The sequence below is a fragment of the Bison bison genome, unplaced genomic scaffold (assembly GCF_000754665.1).
Source record: "Bison bison bison isolate TAMUID 2011002044 unplaced genomic scaffold, Bison_UMD1.0 scf7180017864527, whole genome shotgun sequence".
Lineage (NCBI taxonomy): Eukaryota > Metazoa > Chordata > Mammalia > Artiodactyla > Bovidae > Bison > Bison bison.
This window is the reverse complement of record NW_011495078.1, coordinates 11,550,517-11,573,039: the sequence shown is the minus strand read 5'-3', so window position 1 is coordinate 11,573,039 and position 22,523 is coordinate 11,550,517. Positions and strand designations below refer to the sequence as shown.

At 44.1% G+C, this 22,523-nt stretch overlaps 1 protein-coding gene across 13 annotated transcripts in view; it reads right to left on the bottom strand.

Moving 5' to 3' along the window:
• DOCK9 (dedicator of cytokinesis 9) overlaps positions 1-22,523 on the bottom strand; it is a 254,190-nt gene that overhangs the window by 207,284 nt on the left and 24,383 nt on the right. Inside the window, exon 1 of one of the 13 annotated variants that reach the window (XM_010831498.1) lies at positions 5,302-5,882. The exons of 9 other annotated variants lie outside the window; for them this stretch is intronic. In XM_010831498.1, coding sequence (XP_010829800.1) covers positions 5,302-5,427 — 126 coding nt within the window. In that variant the 5' untranslated portion in view covers positions 5,428-5,882. Of the gene's footprint in view, positions 1-2,238; positions 2,323-5,301; positions 5,883-22,523 lie in introns of those variants that run through there. 3 more of the 13 variants (XM_010831502.1, XM_010831499.1, XM_010831505.1) reach the window with 3 other exon arrangements.

Below are 22,523 nucleotides of genomic sequence, written 5' to 3'. Positions count from 1 at the left end.
AGATTAAAAGGCAGATCCCTGACCAGATCTGAAGCTGGTCTCCAAACGGTCTTCTTGGGACTGGCCACATCACTCACGGGCAGTGACACGGTTCTGCTGTCTCGTGTTTGGCCACCACCTGTCAGAGGCTAGGGAACACTGAGCAGATGGCAGCCTCCTATAAACACCATGGGGACCACGGTGCCTCTTTCACTGATTAGGAAATGAACATTTCAGGGTTATCATGGAATCAAAAAAAAAAAAAAAAATCTAGGGAGGAAAGTAAGATATCTCCAGATTCTCAGATATTCTACCAATCTATCTATGCTGCTGTATAATTTTCTGGGAGGATGATAAAACGGGACCCAAAGGAAGAGTGACGTGACCCCCAACTCCATCCTGTTCACGTTTCCAACTCGTTTAGCCATGACCATCCTCCTCTTCGTCTGTCTGTGCTGTTCAACTGCTGTCGTTTTGCCACTTAGAAATTGGCCTTTCTCTAACCAGCTTTAAATTTCTTAAGGGTAGGGAGTTTGGAACTTCTCTTTTTTCTTTATAATCCCAACTTCAAGCATAAGGAATACATTGGTTTTTGGTAATGAATCGTACATATGTGTTCAGGTATGGGTTCTGGAAAACCTGACTGGCACCTTAAAGCTGGCTCTGTCACTTCCTAAAAGTACAATTTTTTGTAGGTTACCTCTCTGGGCTCAGCCTCCTCATCTGTAAAAAAGACTAATAATCTTGGAGGATGAATTGACATAACATATTAAATAGGTTTAAAACAGTTTCTGGCACAAAGCAAGACACTATATAAATATTTTCTATTTTTGTTTTTACATCGGAAAAAAAAAACAGTGCAACTGCCAGTACCTTGTTATAAACAACAGTGCCTAGCCACTGCCTCCATGTCACTGACACACATGAGAAAAGAAACGAGCAAGCCTCCTGGAAGTTGGGAGAGGCCCAGAGCTCCAAGGACACAGTGACGGGAGCTGTGGAAGCCGCTTCTCTAGGGCAAGAGAAGCATCCACTTGCCGAAGATTCCTCCCAGCAACTGCCCCCCAAAGTACAGGTGCCACAGCGGGGCCTCATTCACACAGACTGCGCACACAAACGATAGGGTCCCCATGCCCTCAGTAAAGCAGGGCTACGCCTGCTTTAGGTGCTAAAAACACAGAACGCGTCCTTGTTGGAGCCCATGACCAAGATGACTTAAGCGTTGTCTGCCTGAGTGGAAAAGGATGGGTGAGACTGACACTTGCTGGGCCTAAAAAAATACCAGGGGAACAGCATTCCTGAGGAAAGAAGCCCCTCATTGCCCACGCCGCGCTGCTTGGGGAGAAGAAGGGGGTCTCGCTCCCCTCTGTATCCCTGCACTACCCAGTACGATTGCAAATCTCGGTTCTTAAAAAGGTGGCTGAATGAACAAAGACAAGTGAAGGGGAAACAGAGGAGCACAGTGAAGGCTGGTGGCTCTGAATAAGGAAAACGTCCTGGTTTTTTTTTTTGGTCACCTGGGAATATGTCATTACACAGAGCTTGCAGGAATTTCCTTCCTTCACCACTCAGTATATTAAAAAAAAAAAAAAAACTACCTACTGAATAATATCAATGTAATATAATTAATTAATTATTTCTAAAGGTGTCTATAAGGATGCAGAAAAACATGGAGGGCAGAGGGCTTTACAAATATAAATTAATTAACTCAATCATAATATGCTAAAGTCTTACAGGATACTGACAACAACATGAACATTACCCATAAGCTTATCCTTCAGGGTTTGTATCTTAATTCGCTTCTGCTAGTTCTAGAGTAAATAGAACTTATGGAAGAAAAGGCCTCCCCAGGTAATACACTGACTTAATAAGAAGCCCAGTCTCCTATTTCTTTCTACATGGGTACATGTGCTGCCTTCTCATATGGTCATTTACTAACCACTTGTTCTTTAAAATAGTAAAATAAGAACTCAGATTCAGTGTTGAACACTTGAAGATCCCAGAAAAATATAAAAAACTGGGGATTCCCTGGCCCTCCAGTGGTTAGGACTCTGCACTTCCACTGCAGAGGGCACAGGTCCAATCCCTGGTCTGGGAACTAAGATTCAGCATGCCGCACAGCCAATAAACAAATGCACAAATAAATTATAAGTATTTCTTTAAAAAGAAAAATATCAAAAATTAAACAGATGTTTCTAAAAAGATACTGCTTTAAAAATACCTAACAACAACAACAACAAAAATACCTAACAAGTTTACCTAACATGTGAAAATGCAGCTCTCTCCATCTTCACATCTTTCAACCTTCAGAATTCCCCAAGACTTGATCTGCGGTCCTTACCTGCCTCTTGAAAGTGAGCAATGCAAGGGCAACACCAGGACATAGGCCCCAGCCAGTCCCGAGTCTCTGAAGCCACACCCTTTTCCTCTAAATTGTTGAGCCGTAACAATTAGAATAAATTATTTCCAGGAATTGCATTAGAGTTTGGGGAGCAAAAATAGGTATTCAAATGTCAGCGGGGTAACTAACTTGTAGACATCAAGAGTATCCTGATTGTTCCCCTCTTAGTCACTCAAAGCCCACAGAGTCATTTTTCCATGGGGTTGGCAGTAAGCCTGGAGAGGAATGGGGAAACTTCACCATGCACTTCCTCCCCAGCTACGGTCACAATGAAGGGACAAGACCCACCTGCGTAGATGCCTGTTCGTTGAACCTTACAGCCTCTGAACACGTACTTCTTTTAGAATAGAAACACTGACTCTACCCAGCACGGAACAAGTAGCCATGGCTAAGGGAGACTTAACTGTTGCCCTGGCAGAGGCGAAAGAGGCATTAACTTCTGATAGAAGTTTTACAGGAAAAGGGCTTCTTCTCACTGGCATAAGTGCTTTCAGAAACATTTACCAGTACATTCACTGCTAGTCACTCACAGGCCACAGGGTCATTTCTCAAAGATCACACACTGTACTAGTGGCCAAAACTGGAAACAATCAAATTATGGTACAGCCATTAAAAATAATGGCATATATCTATACATGGTGACAAAGAAAGATGTTCTTGATATGTTCTGGGAGAAAACTAATGCAGAAGTTTACAGTAGCATACATTTTCCAAAGACATACAATAAGTTATATTTTCACATGCATGGGAGAAAGTTATTTACCAAGTAATTAACTGTGGGCACTTTTGGAAATCAAAGGTAAGGACACTTTACATTTCCCTATTTTATACTATCCCTATTTCTAATTATATGCATTAATTATTTTTTGGCTTTCTAAACTATGTCATATTTTCCCCGAGCACTGATTGTGTACATAACAAAAACTGGTGAAACTTGATTTCAAGATTCTACCTCTTGAATAAAATAAGTTACTTACATTTAAACATTACAGACTTGGGGATTCTCAACAAGCAAGCGAGCTACTGACATAATAATAATGAGTGGTGCCAAAGCACACAGATCTCGAGGTTGTGCTGTGTAACTCTTAAAAACTCGTCTTGGAGAAAAGCTGCACTCCTAGCAGTGTGTTGAATGCTCATTTGTCGAGGGCAGCGAGAATCACAGGTAAGGAGATCTGCCTAGGGCAGAAGCTCTGCTTAAGTATCCTTGCTTCTCTTATCTGTGGTAGCTCTTTCTATCTTGTTCACCACAATGCGAGAGAGAAACACTATCAGACAAGAACTGCTTCCTTCTCTGCCTTCTCGTCCCCCTCACACCTCTCCGAAGGTATACAGCCAGAGCTCCCCACGCTCCCAGGAGCTTCTGGGTCCCCCACGAGCACCCCTACCAGGTGCAGCCGCAGCCGGCCCAGCCTTATCCATTACAGCGGAGAACAAACTCCCCCTGGAACTGCCTGGGGTGAGATTCGACCTAGACAAATAACTGGGACGTGAGTGGCTGAATTTCTTTTTTTTTTTGAGCACAAGAAAGAGAAACAAATTTTTTAAAAGTCACTAGGGTGATTCAAAAAAAAAAAATCACAGAGCATCTTTCTACAGTGTATTTAATCTTCTGGACAAATATTTCTACACATCTGGAGAATCACTGACAAAAGATTTTTAAGAATATTCACAAGGGAACCCAAACCACACAACTTCCTCCAAGAAATCACAAGCGACATCAGCTGGGAGCTTTAACCAGTTTAATCTATTACCGCATGTAAGCAGCTCATGCTTCTCAATGGATAAATGAACTATTGTGCTAGCAGAAAGGAATCCAAGATAACGAAAAACATCTTTAAACAATGTTGGGGTTAGGGGGGCCTAAATCTCTCAGATGAAAACCTATATCCAGAAAGCCCCTTACCCTTTACTCTCTCAGTTCCGGATTAGCAACATAATTTTGAAGGCAGTACAATATATGGCTGTCTCACAGATCAAAGGCGATTTAATTCAAGTCAAATCCATTACAGAGAAGTTTAGGTTTAGATTCTTAAAAACATTAACTGAAAAATAAGTTAATTAACCCAACACTTTATAACAGCAAATGAACCTTGATGTTTAAAAAAAAAAAATCACTATGTAAAATTGCTACATATGAGTGTAACAATCCCTTTAACAGATCATTTGAAAGGCTTAATTGTCCCCTCCCATGTGCATGTTGATGGCTTTCTGCAGTTTGCTTTAAAAGTTATGTGCCTTTATTGTACTGAAGAAATTCCGAGAGAGAAGCACAACCTACTCATTGATGCTAACAACAAAACCATTTTTCACATTCTGCCCTTACAAAGTCTACCGAGGCACTTGAATTTATCCAGACTGCTCTGAGTTTAGCTAATGTTAAGAATAGAAACTTTTCTAGCAACTGGTTTCTAAGCACAGGCTATTTCTTACTTTGTTCAATTCAAGGCAAACTTCCTAAAAGGGGTGAGGACACATTTAAGTTCAGCAGCTAGGTTCCTTAAACCACACCCCCACGTTACCATCCTAATTTTCACAAACACATAATGTGAACAAGTTTTAATTCTGCAAAGGGCATCGTTTTCAATCCTATAAAAGGCAATTCCAGTGTGCCTTCCAGGTTTACATATGGCAACAGTGCAGCGAGGTGAGACAATTTTGAACAATATGTAGTTGTTGTATATACAAAGAAGCCTCTTGGAAACCACCTTCACCCACAGGACATCAACCTATCTTTCCTCCCAAAGAAGAATCAAAGTGGAACCCAAGTCAAATCTAAAGGAGGAGACAGAGAAGAGAGCTCGCCGGAGACAGGCAAGTTTAGAATCAAACCGAAGGGCCAGAAGGCACAAAGCGCACACAGGCGATGAAAGCACAGCGTCGGGGAGACAGCAGAAGCCCCAGGGACCGGCCCCTCTTACCAGCACGGGCCCCGGGCTCTCTGCTTCCACCTCGCCCTGGGCTGCATCCCTGCACCGCAGCGGGGACTCGATCACCAGCTCCTTTTTGACACTTCGGCTACTTGTCCTGCATTTATCAGCCTGCATCCTCGGCTGAGAACGCAAGTCACAGAGTCTGCAACTGAGACAGCTGCGAGTCCTTGGCCGGGCGAGGCACACGCATGCCAGGGGCCGGAGGACGGAAAGGAAGCTGCCTTCCCAGGCACAAGTGGTCAGCCCCGCCGGCTGGGTCTGCGGATCCCGCCAGGGTGGGAGGGCCAGCCTCCAGGGGTGTTACTACTGCTCGGAAAATGGGAGGTTCCCACTCGCCCGGCCAGAGGAAAACAAACCCCGAACTGTACAATGCACAGTGCACTGCCTCTCCCGTGAAGACCAGCCTCATTGTGTCTGCTCCACGCGGCGTGGGCCACATGGACCCCAATCAAAACAGTGCAGTGTGGAAAAGCAAACCAGTCACCGTGAGACTCCTTCGTAATCACTCCATGTCGGGAGCTGAAGAGAAGCCAGGTCATCTGGCTGTTCTCAGATTCTTACAGTTTCAGGAGGCTCTCCTTCATGTTATAGCTAAACACCAAATGCTTGGCTGATGATCAAAGCAGGGAGGGGCAACCAGGAGGGATTCCTGTAGCCAGCACCCCACACAGGCAGGCAGAAGGGGAGACTCTATCGCTGCATGACAGCCCCTGGCAGGGCAAACTTAATTTATCTACTATTTTATACTAGACAAAAGGCGAGGTCATTACATATTTTCATGAGATTCCACATATCACAGTAAATGCTTTTATTAAACAGAATATCACCTTAGATCCATCAATGGTTAGGTGGGTACCACCTGGTAATGCATCTGGTACTAGGTACCGAGAGGATCGAGGTGAAAAGGTAAGGCAGAGGAGAGGGAATTCACCTTCCAGGAGTGTCAGAACAAGTAGAGAAGGCAAGAGGAATAGACATCGTGAAGGACAGACTCATACAGTTAACAGGGATTTACACAGAAGCACAGGAAAGTAGCTAGGTCACCATCCATGGTTCAGCGGTGACAGCACTTAACGTGTTTCCCCAAAAGCCTCCTATTTTCATCATTTCCTCGCATTAATAGTGGAGTAATTTTTAGATCGTTTTAAAATCATCTCAGGAAAAACCAAAAGCGTTAACAGATTTATTAATAAACTACATGCGAAAATGAGCATAAGATGGGATTAAGTATTTACCTGTACTTCCTGGAATGCTGTAGAGCTTCTCCCAATTAGTTATTCTGCTTATTTCATTGAGACTGGGGAGAATTTAGTAACAGTAAATAATAGCAGCGGTAGTAGTAACATGTAAACAATGGAACAAGGTATCACTAACAACAGCAGGTGCCACGAGGTATACAGGTACCTATACCCAGGAAAACACAGAAGCTGCTGTTTAAGATACAGGCACAAGTCTCCTCGTCCCCAGCCAAGTGACTGAGGCCGGCAGGGTCCCCCGGGGGCAGCAGGGGAGCCCAGATGGCACCCTATGTCCGCACGTTCATCCTCTCACCAGGGCCTGAGGAGGTTGCCCCAGTCTCTGCCACCCAAATTTCAGGAATCTTTCTCAGTGTGGATAGCACTGAGTAATGAGTCACAAAGGTTCTATGAATCCATTAAAAAAAAAAAAAAAAGTAGTCTCTATAATAATTTTTTTTAAACTACTCAATTTCTCAATCTTGGGTAATCTTTCAGGGTAATAGAAACTCACCATATCTGTGCTCCAAAATAAATACAATCTGTGAATTTTTAAAATCTCTCTTTGTAAGGTTACAAGAGGATAGAAAAAAAAAAAAAAACAAAGAACCTCAGTTACATAAATATAGATTTGGAATAATGGTTAAATCAAAACTTACAGACGTTCTCTAAACTAGAGGAGGCAAGCCATAAGCACTAAACAGACAAGCCGAACCGCAGTAAAGCACATGGGTAAGTGTGACGTGCAAGTCGCTCGGTTGTGTCGGACTCTTTCCGACCCCAGGGACTGTAGCCCACCATGCTTCTCTGTCCATGGAATTTTCCAGGCAAGAATACTGGCAGTGGGTTGCCATTCCCTTCTCCAGGGGATCTTCCCCACCCAGAGATCGAACCTGGGTCTCCTGCATTACAGGCAGATTCATTACCATCTGAGCCACCAGGGAAGCTCAAAGCACATCATAACCAACAACTGAAAACCTTTTTGAAATGTCTCAAAGAGTTCAAAAAAGCCCAATTCTTCCTCAAATTCCCATCATCATTAGGCCACCAGAAAGTGAAGTTGCTCAGTCGTGTCTGACTCTTTGCGACCCCATGGACTGTAGCCTACCAGGCTCCTCCCTCCATGGGATTCTCCAGGCAGGAGTACTGGAGTGCGTTGCCATTTCCTTCTCCAGGGGATCTTCCTGACCCAGGGGTTGAACCCGGGTCTCCCTCATTCCAGGCAGACGCTTTAACCTCTGAGCCACCAGGGAAGGAGAGTAGGCCACCAGAAGTTCTAGACTTTAAGGAGAGAAATGCTATCCTATTTAACGGGTCAAAATACCCTGACATTCTGTAAGCAATGAAAAGGAACTTACAAGGTTATTTATTTTATGAACACTGTTAAGTGCTGTGTCCCCAGACCTGCAGAGGTGATTTATTTAATCATTATAACAACCCTTGTTGTTGCTCTTGTTCTTTAGTCGCTAAGTTGTGTCAAACTCTTTGTGACCCCATGGACTACAGCCCACCAGGCTCCTCTCTCCATGGAATTCTCCAGGCAAGAATACTGGAGTGGGTTGCCATTTCCCTCTCCAGGGAATCTTCCAGACCCCAGAGATTGAACCAGAATCTCCTGCTTAGCAGGCAGATTCTTTATCACTGAGCCAACTGGAAAGTCCTTTAACAACCTTGTGAAACAGGAAACATGATTATTCCCATTTTACAGATGAGGAAACTGATGGCCAGAAAGGTTGCTTTATGTGCAGAAGGTCACATAGTGCATTATAGATGCAACGGACACACTCGTCAGCATGATGCTATGTAGAATCAGTTGTCTATTGCAACTATGCCAACTGCTAGAGAGCACAAATAGGTAAAAGCTACTGACCAGCAATTAAAGATAAAGGCAACATCTGGGTTTAATCCAATTGAGATCATTTCAGTGAAGAGGCAAAAGTGTAAAAACAGCACAGCACAGCGCCTGTTACATAGCAAGTGCTCATGTAATGGTAACTATTATTGTTGCTGTTGCTGTTCCAATCTGAAGAAATTAACCTTAGTCTTAAATTCAGGACTTCAGCAGCGTAATCAAAAATGACAATTTCGCCAGCAGCGTTGCTACAGCACATAACAAAGTGCTTCAGCAATTTAAAACCCACTGCCCTTCCCTCTTTGCTGTTTGGTTATGACAACTGTCTTCCAATAGCTGTCTTGATCCCCTTGTGTTCTGCGTTGATCCAGGCATCTTCTTGAAATCTTTCTACTTTTCACAACTTTAGCTGTGAATTTTATATTTCTTTTGTAATCAAGGAAAAAACTATGAATTGGTTCTAAGCTTCTAGGTAGTCAAGATACAAAGGCAAACATAATCGGTTCCATAATTCACATCCTCAAAAGGAAAAACATACCAAGCTATAAGGCAAGTACATTTTTTCTAGTTTCTCACAGAGAAATTTACATAGAAGAGAACTGATCAGTGTCTAGATAAGGTGCCCAGCATGTTCACAGGAAATGCAGCAGCGAAATTCACACAGCTTTCTCACCACCAACTCAGAGCATTATACCTAAATCCAGATAAAGGAAAGCAATTCTGAGAGCAAGACACTGGTCTGGTCTGTCACTTTCGAGGGGGTCTAATTTATGAAGGAAGGAAATTCTCAGGACTTAGAGGAGTGGAGATACTACTGTCGCCCTTCCTGCTACCTAACTTCCCAGGCAACGTAAGAGGCCCTTGTTTGATTCTGCTCGTTTAACACACACTAGTATCAGTATGTCTGCCTGTCAAGGGGTCACACGGTACAGCACTGAGGTCTAAACCTAAACCAACAAGTAGGATGTGGTTTCTCTAAGCGCTTCATGAAATCGGTGTCTGAGGACAAGAGAACGACATCTGGTCAGAGCAGCCACAAGAGGAAATGCCATCATAGAAGGACAGGAAGTATGTGGTCAAGTTTTCCTTTACAATATTTCAAAGGGAAGGTATATGCTGGACCTCTGGATTCAAATCCACAAATATTTACCAACCTTCAGACACTAGCAATCTCAAGTTCTTTCACACATTAACCAGTTTAACTCTTATAATAACACATACATCTATTAACATGCAATAAAGGAGGAGGTGATATATGTATAATTATGGCTGATTTGTGTTGCTGTACAGCAGAAGCCAACACATTACAAAGTAATTTTCCTCCAATTAAAAAATAAATTTAAAAAATGGAAATAGGTAAATATCATCTATATACTGACAATTCCTCCTCCCCGCCAAAAAAGCGTGCATTAAGGGTATAGAGTTTTATTATTAAAACAGAATGGGAATGGAGGAAAACCCATGGCAAAATAGGAACATTCCAGAGATAAGATGAAATAGATGCTTCCATATATGGACTTCAGCTCTCAGATTTTAATACACACACACATTATTATATAGGTTGGGTACAAAACAAAAAAAAAACATGAAAACTGTATAGGAAATTTAAGGAATTTTCCAAGGGTAATTATTTACTATAAGGAAGTCTAACTTTAGTCTCCAAAGACCCTGTCATCCCCCACCCACCGTACAATGAAGTTCCATCAAATTCTGAAAAGCAGCAAATTGAATAAAGGACCCTCTCACCCACAGGACACCTACGCGACCTTCAAGACCCAGTTTAAATGCCACCTTCCTAGGAAAACCCCTGGCTCCTCCTGCCCAGGATGCATTAGCTCCTCTTCTGGCACCTTCTGGGCATCTCTTTCATTTACTGCCATCTCGGAGCTTGTCACAGTCTACCTTTTACCAAGGGTGTATGTGCCGCACTCTCCAGTGAGCCTGTAAATTCATGAGGACAGGAGCTGAGTCCCCAGGGTCTGAGGTTCTGCAAGCATTCAAAACGTATTGGTTGAACTGAATGCTTGTGTCAGTTTTATGTCACTGATTATCTTTAGCCCTGAAGCACAAATTTGGTGGATGTAAAAATATGCAAATATTTTCATGTGGCCCAAATTAAGGCAGGAGCATTCAGCTGCTCATATGCTAAACCCCAATGGGTCATTTACTAATAATTAAAGTGTTCCTTTCTCCCAGCTAAGAAAATGTTATTCTGCAAAACTTGCCAGACATTTTTTTAAGACTAAGGTATCCTTGGTAACAGTATAACTGAATCTTTAAGAAGTGTAAATAAACTTGTTTCTAGCAATGAATTATATAAAATTTGAGACTGCATTTTGCTATAGCTAGCTTGCCTGGAAGGTCCCATGGATGCAGGAGCCTGGTGGGCTGTAGTCCATGGGGTTGCCAAGAGTCGGACACGACTGAGCGACTTCCCTTTCACTTTTCACTTTCATGCATTGGAGAAGGAAATGGCAACCCACTCCAGTGTTCTTGCCTGGAGAATCCCAGGGATGGGGGAGCCTGGTGGGTTTCTGTCTATGGGGTTGCACAGAGTCAGACACAACTGAAGCGACTTAGCAGCAGCAGCAGCTATATAAAGAATGACTGTACAAGGAATAAATATCAATTATCTCAACAGAATTGTTTTCACTCTCCTATTAGAGGCTCTTGGCCAATCAGGAAAATATTTACAAAATAACAATTAACTGTAAAGGCAACATATATATATACACATGTGTGTGTGCATATATATGTGTGTATGTGTGTATCTCTGTGTGTGTGTATATCTGTGTACGTGTATATATCTCTGTGTGTATATATATTGTGTGTATATGTGTGTGTGTATGGTTATATATATATGTTTGTATATGTATTGTGTGTATACGTGTGTATATACATTTATGTGTATGTGTGTATGTGTATATATGTGTGTATATGTGTGTGTTGTGTGTATACATGTGTGTATATGTATGTTGTGTGTATATGTGTGTGCACGTGTGTGTGTATACTTGTAAAGTATATTTAAATATATAAAACATGTGTTTATACCAGTCAATCCTAAAGGAAATGAATCCTTCATATTCACTGGAAGGACTGATGCTGAAGCTAAAGCTCCAATACTTTGGCCACTTGATGCGAAGAGCTGACTCATTGGTAAAGACCCTGAAGCTGGGAAAGATTGAAGGCAGGAGGAGAGGGTGACAGAGGATGAGACGGTTGGCAGAAGGAGAAGTGGGCGACAGAGGATGCGATGGTTGGATGGCATCACCAACATGTTCATGTTCGTGGACATGAACTTGGGCAAACTCTGGGAGATGGTGGGGGACAGGAAACGCCTGGAGTGCTGCCGTGCATGGGGTTGCAAAGAAGTCAGACATGACTTGGCGACTGAACAACAATAATAAAAAATATACATATACACATACTTTGAAGTGGAGACTTAAATACATATTAAATATGTACTCCGAAGTAATCACTCCATTTCTCCTTTATGGGAAAAAGTGAAACAAAAGAAAAAATTATTAAGAAAACTTACAAAAAGAAACAAATGACTAAAGATTTCCATAGTGTATTGTTACCGGTCAGCTTGCTGGCCAAAGAAAAGAAACAGTGTTGGGAATACGATCTGCCCCTGAGGAAACAAAAATACGGTGCATAGAAGCGAGAGAACAGAGGTCAGGACAAGACCAGAGACGATGGGTGTGGGAACAGGCTGCTGAACAGCCAGCTACAACAGAGGAGGGGCATGGCGACAACAGGCAGGTGGAAGTGGGAGCAGAGAGGAGGGAGGGCTGCTAAATCACACCCTCGGGGCCTCTTAGAAGAGTTAATATCAAAGAAATACATTCTGATATGAAATCTGATAGGGCTTCCCTGTTAGCTTAGATGGTAAAGAACCTGCCTGCAATGCAGAAGACCTGGGTTTGATCCCTGGAGAAGGGAACAGCAACCCACTCCAGTATTATTGCCTGAGAATTCCATGGACAGACCATGGAGTCGCAAAGAGTCGGACACGACGGAGAGACTAACACTTTCACTTCACTTTTCACGAAGTTAGATGCTCACCTCAATGATGATTTTTGTCATTAGAGATTTAATCAGATAATCACAAAAAATGAGATGCACGTTATCATCTAGCCTAGTGTTTCTTATTAGCCTGGAATCCATCCAAGCCTGGATATGGAGGAAAATGGTCCATGAACCCTTCTAAACCTACATTCAAAACTGTGTGTTCCTGTAATTTCTACCGAGAAGCCCCTAGAGTTTATCTAGTTCTTAGACAAGGGACCAGGGGAAGATCCTCCACTCACAGAATAAGGAAACTGAGGTCCAGAGAGATGAGCCAGATAGTCAACCAAAGTTTTAAGACACAAAGCTCTTGAGCAGGTTTAAATTTGACCGAAGGAGACAGTAAAGCAATCTAAATGGTTAAATCAGCAGACACTAGACGGCAATCAGCGGGGTCAACACCTGCAATCTTACTCATTTGCTGATTGATGTCCTGTGCGTGCTTAGTTGCTTGGTCGTGTCCAACTCTTTGTGAGCCCATGGACTGTGGCCCTCCAGGCTCCTTTCTCCACAGGGATTATCCAGGCAAGAATACTGAAGTGGGTTGCCATTCCCTTCTCCAGAACATTGAGGGAGACCTGGGTTCGATCCCTGGGTTGAGAAGATCCCCTGGATCTGGCTGAATGATCAAGATCAAGCCACCAAGGAAGCCCCAACTGACACCCAAGTAAGGCAACAGGTCATCAGATGAAGCCTTCACTGAGCAGCTTCTAGCGAAGGCAGGAGGAGATGGGGGCAACAGAGGAGGAGATGGTTGAATGGCATCACCAACTCAATGGACATGAGTTTGAGCAAGCCCCAGGAGACAGTGAAGGACAGGGAAGCCTGGCGTGCCACAGTCCGTGGGGTTGCAAAGAGTCAGACACGACTTAGTGACTGAACAACAACAAACCACTCCAATACAATGTTACATACACATTTCAGAATCATATTTCCCTAGAGCACATGGAAGAGAAATACACAGATCAAAAGGTGGATCTATGTCTAAATGTGTCAGAGCCTCATTTCCAACAGAGGCAGAGCTGAGAGTCTGGCAGAAGACAAGCATGTCCTACGGTGAAGAAGCGGGGGAGGAGGCCTACTGCCCTCTCTCCACGTCTGGGGTAAGCCCACGGTGCTGGGGCAGCGGAAGGGGCCCTAGAGAAGGCTCCGTTTTCAGATGAAGAAAAAAAGACGCGTGGAGTCCTCCCATTTCTAGACGGGGGAGGCTTAGGGTACTCTCTGGGACTGGCTCTGTGAATGTAGGACAGTGACTTCACCACTCTGGGGGCCCACTTCCCTCACCTGGAAGACAGGGATCACCATTATGACCTGAGCTAGACATCGCTCACTCCCAAGACCCAGGGGGACAACGGACATGTCCCACTATTGTCGTAGAACACTGCCAGCAGCCGCGAATGATCTAGAAGCTTCTTGTGAAGACAGCCCACCTCCACCCATGACATCCCCCTTCCCTGCCTACACTCCTGCACAGCCTCTGTCGCCATCTGGCATTCTATACTCTTGTTTTCCTTATTTGTTTAGTGTCTGTCCAACTCCACTTTAAAAAAAGCAGCAGCTCTGGGAAGACAGAAATTTTTGTCTATTTTGTGTACTGGTCTATTCCCAGGTCCTAAGACAGGGTATGTACTCAGAACTCATTTATCAGATGGATTCACTGAAGGATCAGGATCCCCCTGGGCTGGATATACAGCTCTTATACTCTGGACACGAAGAGTTTTTATGTGAACTATTTGTTTTGGTCACAATGATGATCATTCAGCCAGCGGTGTCAATGATTTGTTTCAGAGATGGAAACTTACAAAGCCAAGGGAAACATAACGTGGGGATTTTTCTCAGGAAATGAAACTCCCGGCCTGAGTTACCACAGCGGGGCCGCCGTGGCCCCCACCTGGGCTGGACCTAGCCTGGTGTGTCATATGCCCTCGTCAGCTCTGAGCACCAGGGCGGTGGCGGGGAACAGCTGTGTGCTGTGTGCACAGTAGATAATCCATACATGTGTGCTTATAGAACAAACAGTGAAACTGTCTCACCTTGGCTTTATTTATCACAAACTCCAGCACCAAGGGAGTTCACACAACGTAGAATTTTCTAACTTTTCCTCACCACGTGACAAATGTTGAGGTGAAAGGCCAGAGAATATGTGCTTGGTGAGAAAAGATAATCAAAACCTTCTTTTAAAGCCCTAAGCACTAGAGTTTTCCCTTCAGATGCCTTATTCAGCTATAAATGGAAGACGAACATCCGTTCTTTCACTTCTCCCCATCCACCTCTCAAAAGAACATAATGAAAAATGCAAAGAGCCACCCTCTGAGGTTATAGGTTTCATAAAAATATCTGTGTATGCTAATTTACTTAAAGCCAGTCCCATGAGTGTTTAGAAGGTAGAAAGTTTGGGACCATCCTGATGTGTCCATGACAGAAAAGCGACAAGCTGGAGAGGCCACAGGGCTCTGATTACCCTCCAGGTGTCACAGTCCATGGCCATCAGCTCCCTAACCTGGGGGAAGGAGAGAGAATGGTCCAGCCAACACGGCATACCGACTTCTGCAAAAACAGAAACACACCCAGGCTTCAAGGGGCAAATCCACCCTGAGGAAACTCCGCAAAGCTATCCAGCAGATCTGGGCAAATTCAGCTTGCATTAAAAAGACAATGCGGCTCAGTGGTAAAGAATCCTCCTGCCAAGCAGGAAACGCAGGTTCGATCCCTGGGTCTGATCCCTGGATCAGAAGGATCCCTTGGAGAAGGAAATGGCAACCCACTCCAGAATTCTTGCCTGAAGAATCCCATGGACAGAGGAGCCTGGCAGGCTATAGTCTGTGGGGGTCACAAAAGAGCCTGACACGACTGAGCGACTGGACGACGAAAAGATGATGATTGTTGACAGTCATGGCAGTCCCCTGACAATGATTGGGAAGTCCCCTCTTTGGCAGCAGCAGCAGATTACGTCCTTTCCATAAGATAAACTCATCAGCGGCGAAGATGATGTATCCTTTCTCATCCTGCTGCCTAAACGAGCGCTCATTGTGACTGATTTCCTTTGTGAAGTTAAGAGACTGACAAGGAAGAGAAAACAAAGCCAGCGGTTTCAGGGCTCAAACCTTATTCCCGGACAACCACACATCCTGACAAATCAAAGTTTCCCCCCGAGTACTTGTAAAATACATAACTCAACTCAATGAATCTTTCATAGATAAGCTACAGATAAAAGTAACCGGAGGTGGAGATAAAAACACGGTAGGTGAGGAGGGCAGCTGTCAGGGAAGGTAGGCTTTGGGGCTTCCTTTCTCCCCACTACTGAATCGACACGCACACACCACACAGCCTGGAGACCAAAGGCGGTGGTGGAGGCGGAACGGTGACGGAGCTGCAGCCACCTCTGGTCCTTCGCTGAGGCTGCCGCACAGGCCAGTGCTACTCGTCACATTCCTAAAGTGTGACCCACGCAACACAATGGGCTGCGGCTTTGCCCTCCCACACGAGGGAAAACACGCTTCCAGGAAAAGCACTGCTGAAAGAGAGAGGGTGAGGCGGGTGGCGGTGGGGCGTGTAATCAGGCTCTGAGAAGTAGCTACGACTATCCCACTGGCCTTTCCACAAAGAGGGGCCAGGTCTTAAAGTCCCACCGTCGATTCAAAGCTAGCAGGTTAAATAACTACAATATAAATGAGGCTTCCAGTGTTTCATGAAGCGTTTGGGAACTCTCCAGGCACACGCTTCAATTTATGCTCTGCCAAGACCTATATCTAGAAGTCAATGATTATTTATTTGTTTAGGTGACTGTCACACAGGAATTTCAATACAGAAGAGAAGTGGAAAGGAATGAGAATGAATGGCCTTGGGGTCTGGAGGAGAGGGGCAAGGAGAACATTCCCAAGTCCCTCCTATGTGCTAGGCGTTCAGCATACGTACTCGTTTAATTCAGTTCAATTCAACCCTTACAATAATAACACTATAAAGAGATATTTTTCTTTAGAGAAACCGGGGTTCTTATAAACTAAATAACTTACCTTAAGTTCACATAGCTACTATGCTTTGGAGCCCTGCTTCAAAATTAACATTAAACCTAATAATTAAGTAGATCAAAATATTTTAAGTTTTATTTCAAACGAATTTGACCTCCCTTTCGAACACACACATCTCCTTAAGGGAGCCACAGAAAATACTGCAGAGTTTTCTGAGGCCTGAAAATATTAGGATGGAAGATAACAAGAAATGAAAACTGAAGTTCAATGTTGATAGAGTTGTGTCCGAAATATGGAACAAAGGCTTTCATCTTCCCTACTTTCTACTTATCTATACTTTTTAGACTTCCCTTAATAAGCATGAATTATTTTAAACTAAACATTATTTAAAATTTCTAAAGCCATTTATTCCTATTTGGGAAACTTTTAAAATAATGTCTAATAAGTAGCTAATGCATAAATAAATACTTCCTCCATGGTCATGACTGGGATGAGTTAAGTGGAGCACTCAGTTGAGGGACAGAATTTAAGACAGCACTAAAAACTCAGTAATCAAGTAAAATTTAACGAAACACTCAAATGAAATCACAGTTCATAGCCTCCAAAAAAGCCATGATAAACAAATCACAACTTGAAATAAAGATAAGATCAGTACTACTGACTTTTTTTTCCTTTTGCTTCAGGCTTCAGTACAGCTCTGCTCAGCATGGTTTTACTCGGTGCCTGGCAGTGCGATGAGCAGTATATTCCTCCACCAACCCTTTCTTTACAGACGAGGAAACCGAGGCACAGAACTTAGGGGGTCAGTCCAAGGTCACAGAGGTCCTACGTGGTAAAACTACTTTTAAACAGATTAACAAGAGGTCATTTTTACTTGCCTTGACCATAAAGATAAAATCAACACCTACTTTTAAAACTGGTCTACAAGTGATCAGACCTTCAGATATCATCCACAACTTGAAATTTGAAATCAAGCTCAACATGAGTTCTTCTTCCTGTGTTCACTTCGTCTTCAAGAGGCCATGCCGTGCTAAGTCAGTTTCAGTTCAGTTCAGTTCAGTCGCTCAGACGTGTCCGACTCTTTGCGACCCCATGAATCGCAGCACGCCAGGCCTCCCTGTCCATCACCAACTCCCAGAGTTCACTCAAACTCACGTCCATCGAGTTGGGGATGCCATCCAGCCATCTCATCCTCTGTCATCCCCTTATCCTCCTGCCCCCAATGCCTCCCAGCATCAGTCTTTTCCAATGAGTCAACTGTTCACATGAGGTGGCCAAAGTACTGGAGTTTCAGCTTTAGCATCATTCCTTCCAAAGAACACCCAGAGCTGATCTCCTTTAGAATGGACTGGTTGGATGTCCTTGCAGTCCAAGGGACTCTCAAGTCTTCTCCAACACCACAGTTCAAAAGCATCAATTCTTTGGTGCTCAGCTTTCTTCACAGTCCAACTCTCGCATCCATACATGACTACTGGAAAAACCATAGCCTTGACTAAACAGACCTTTGTTGGCAAAGTAATGTCTCTGCTTTTCAATATGCTATCTAGGTTGGTCATAACTTTTCTTCCAAGGAGTAAGCGTCTTTTAATTTCATGGCTGCAGTCACCATCTGCAGTGATTTTAGAGCCCAAAAAGATAAAGTCTGACACTGTTTCTACTATTTCCCCATCTATTTCCCATGAAGTGATGGGACCAGATGCCTAGTCATGTCCAACTCTGTGTGACCCCATGGACTGTAGCCCACCAGGCTCCTCTGTCCATGGGATTTCCCAGGCAAGTGTACTGGAGTGGGTTGCCAGTTCCCTCTCCAGGGAATCTTCCTGACCCAGGGATCAAACCGCAATCTCTTGTGTCTCCAGCATTGGCACACAGGTCCTTGACCACTAGTGCCCTCTGGAAAGCCCCTATAGGGGCAATGTGGGCCAAAACCTCACTCTACTGAAATCTTTTTCCTCTTATTTTATTGTTCACACATAGGTGAAACCTAATAGTTCAAAGTATGGAACAGAGTGAGGAAAGATGGGAATGTGAGGGCAAAGACTTTCTGCCCATGTTAATCCCCCCAAGAAGCGAAAGAAGAAACAGACAGTACACCTTTGAGATCCAGCTCCCAGGGCAGGATGGTCTCTCCATGGGCTAAACCATGACTGCCCTTCACCTACAGCCACCTACAGCCACTGTGCTGTCCCCTGCCCTCCTCACCACCCTCGTCCCGAATCTTACGAACAAGAACACTGACTGTATTGCCTCCTCATGCCTCACCTCCATGCCTCCAGAAACGCTGTCTGTCAACCTGGAATGTTCCCCACTACCTCTTGATCTTAACCTGCCAGATGCCTGCTCACCTCTGTTATACAAATCTAGGACTCCACCCAGAACTGCTGAATTGGAGCCTTGAGCTGAGACCAGGGAAGTCCTCCAGGCAATACTTAATGCTGTAGGCTTTCACCTCAGCCTGAGAGTCACTGATCTTAGTAACACAAAAGAGAGGAAGAACACCCACAATGTTTAAGCCCAGATCCAATACAAGGAAACATGGACGGGTTCCCAGATATATTAGCATCTCTCACAGGCATGACACAGATGACTGTACGTAGCTGAAAGCAGAGGACGGGGATGAGGCCAAAACTTTCACTGTCCTCCAGGGGATGGACACACTTTCGCGCTCGCGCTCAGTTGCTAAGTAGTGTCCAACTCTCTGCACCCCCACGGACCTGGCCCGCCAGGCTCCCCTGTCCACAGTATTTTCCCAGCAAGAACACTGGAGTGGGTTACTGTTTCCTTCTCCACAACACACACCTTAGTCTTACTGAAATGCCATGGCAGGTTTCCATGGATCATTTCTACTTACCTGGATTTCAATACAACTTTGCGGGTGGGCTCTTCCACCAGAATCACCCTTCATCCACCTTCCTTGCCCCGTCTTCCCCGACCCTCGCCAAAATAAAATGCCTTTCAACTCCAAGCCAATAAGAAAGGCCATCCAGAGTAGCAAGAGCCCCCTGCATCTCTCCAGTTGTTTTAATGGTATGCTCACACACTGAAATGGGCGCTCAGCAGGATACTTCCCTGAAGAGAATATAGAACAAAACCAAGCCCCTAGGGTTTTGTTGCCTAGAGTTCCTTAATACCTTATTTGCCAGCTCAGTTACAAGCACTCAATCAAGTTCAAATTTGTGACCACGATGGCAGCTAACTAGAAGCAATCTGTTTAGAGAAAGGCAATGTGCATTTCTAAGGATTTCCTTTCTTCCTGCTGCAGAGGAATAAGATGCCAAAGTGACATCCTCCATATGTATCCTCCACACTGCAGTTAGGGCAGTAATGAAAAAAACAAAAACAAAAAAACAAAACACCCTAATCCCATACTGCTGTCTAATGTACCCCTGTCTGTCTTCCTCCTCAGTAGGATCTCAGATGTGTACACTAGACTGATAAAACTTACATGAGCGTTCCTAGTTCCCGATTGGAGACTTAAAGGTAGTAAAACAAACAAAAAATCTTTAAGAGGTTCTGTTTAGCAGCGTTTTTAAACTGAGACCATGTTAACAATTTTCCTAGCATCTCGTTTTGAAATAATGGCAGCATGTTCCACGATATGTGTTCACTAATTCGGGGAGAAACACAGGGCTTTAGATTTACTGCGGTAGAGTTAAATCAACCGAAAGTGTCAGCAGACCCAGCTCCCTGGAACTAACATGCCAGCTCCAAGTCTCCACTTGTCTCAGGGACACATGCTCATCAATGAGGACATCAAACCTTCTGACGATCAGGTTCTCTCAGTTCAAGGTTCCTGCAATTCAGTACTACATACTAGCACCCCAGCTAACCGGGCTTACTCTTCTGCTGTGACACTAATCTTGTCAGACTCTGTGCAAACCAGCACTTGTCACAAAAGAGAACTTCTTAGGAACTTTCATGAGAGTAGTTCCAAGAGCCAAGTGGAATGCTCTCCCATATTTACTGATTAGTCCATTCATGACTCAGTTGATTCATGCATTAAATCTCCTGCCTGCTCAACCACTCACAAGCATTTCTTAACCACAGAGCACTGTGCAAGGACTGAGACGTAAGGAACACAGTCCAGTGGGAGAGGAAAGATGGAAGGATTCAAATGAGGAACTTACATAACAAGTGTGGCAGGGACTGGCTAGAAATGTGCTGTCCGCTAGGAAGAGCAGAGCCACTAGTCACACCGGGCTATTGAGCATTTGACATTTGGTTAGTCAAATGGAAATAAATTCTCAGCGTAAATTTCAAAGGCTTTGGATGAAAAAACAAACAAACAAAGAATACAAAATATCTTATTCATAATTTTTATTGCTGACATGCTGAATAATACTGATATATACTAAATTAAATTAAATATATTATTAAAATTAATTTCATTTGTTTCCTTTTACTTTTTTAAATGCAGTTACTAGCAAATGTACAATGACATCTATGGCTGGCATCCTATTGTGACTGGACAGAAGGGGACCAGATGCTCCCCAATCCCGTGTCTCCTTCCTGGGGTAAAAAAAAAGACCACCCTTCCAATTTGTCTGGCAGTCAGGCTGAAAACTATGTGACTGGGTTCTAGCTGAGGAATATCAGAAAAGTGAGGTAGCAGAGCCTAGGTGCGGTTATAAAACATGGTGCACAAGAGTCCCAGCTCGCTCGCTCGCTCTCTCCTCGACAGGCCCACTGAAAGCGCAGACCACACAGAGAGCTGTGAGGAGGTCATGCGCAAGGGAGAAGCCCTGGACATAAGGGAGAGAGCTGTGAGGGGGTCATGCGCAAGGGAGAAGCCCTGGACATAAGGGAACTAGGCTCTGAATCATCACATGGAAGACCACGTGAGGCAGACCCAATGGGAGCCTGTCGCAAGTGAGAAGTAAACTTGTTGTTAAGCTACCACCATCTGGTTACCGCAGCTAGCCTTCCCTGACTAACACACTAACAAAAAGTATCTCAACGTAAGAGACAACTGCCTGCTCAAGAATTCTCAGGACAAGCCTCTGGACGAGGTGCCATGTGAAAGGTGTCTGAATGTGGTGATTCTCAAACTCCATCACATCAGAACTACTCAGAGAGCTTGTTAGAGCACAGACTGCTGGGCCCTCTTCCAATCCTCTCAAGGACGATCCAGCTGGGGAGGGAGGTCTGTCTGTGCATGCTGGCCCTCTAAGAGCATAGGGTCTCCCCCAAGACCCTCCGCTGAGCTGCTATCTCTCTCTCCTGCCCCCAAAATGTCCAGTGTAGGCACCTGGAGGGCCGGTGAGGCTCTGCAGCTCTGACACGTTCCCAAGTGTGCTGAAGCTGCTAACCCACGCAACATATCTTGAAAACCAACGTCTTTAAAGAAGGAGCAAGACTTTGTGAACAGAACAAAAGGCACTCAAGGGAAAAGAAACCACTGTTCAGAAAGGTTTGGAGGGTTGGAAGAGCATGGTGCGTTTGGGGAGCTGCAAGACTTTTCGGGAAGAAGCATCACAGGGCATAGGAAAGGAGTAAGGGGGAGAAAAAGAAAAACAGAGACTTGCATTCAGCAGTCAGGAGTGAATTCTGCCTCCTCAATGAGAACTTTAAAGCAACAGTTTTTCCTTTCACAGCATATGTAGTAATACAAATAATTACTCTTCTCTCCTAACACTTCAATTACCTACAAAATTACTGGGGAAATGACCGAGGTCGAGTATGGTGATTTATCCATTATGGACAGGTATGAGACTCCAAAATCATAATTTCTGGATCAACCACCCCTTTATTATAATCTTGTTTTGTGACCCGAGAAACAATTGAACTGCCATGTAATTGCTGTGTGTGTGCTATAAGCAGAATAACATTTGCCTTCAATGTACTCTATAGAAACCCTTGAGAGATTACATGTGGAAGTTTCAAAAATTTGTTCCCATGAAAAGATACATAATTCACATTCAAAGAGTATCTATTATTTTAATAGGTGCTGCTCAACCTGGTGAGATACAAATGGCTAAGTGTCTGGGAGAGAAGCCACCAGAACTGACAAATACCATGACGGAAGACAGATGGGCTTGGGCTAGATTAGGGAGGGCAGGGACTGTGAGGACATGACTTCACCAG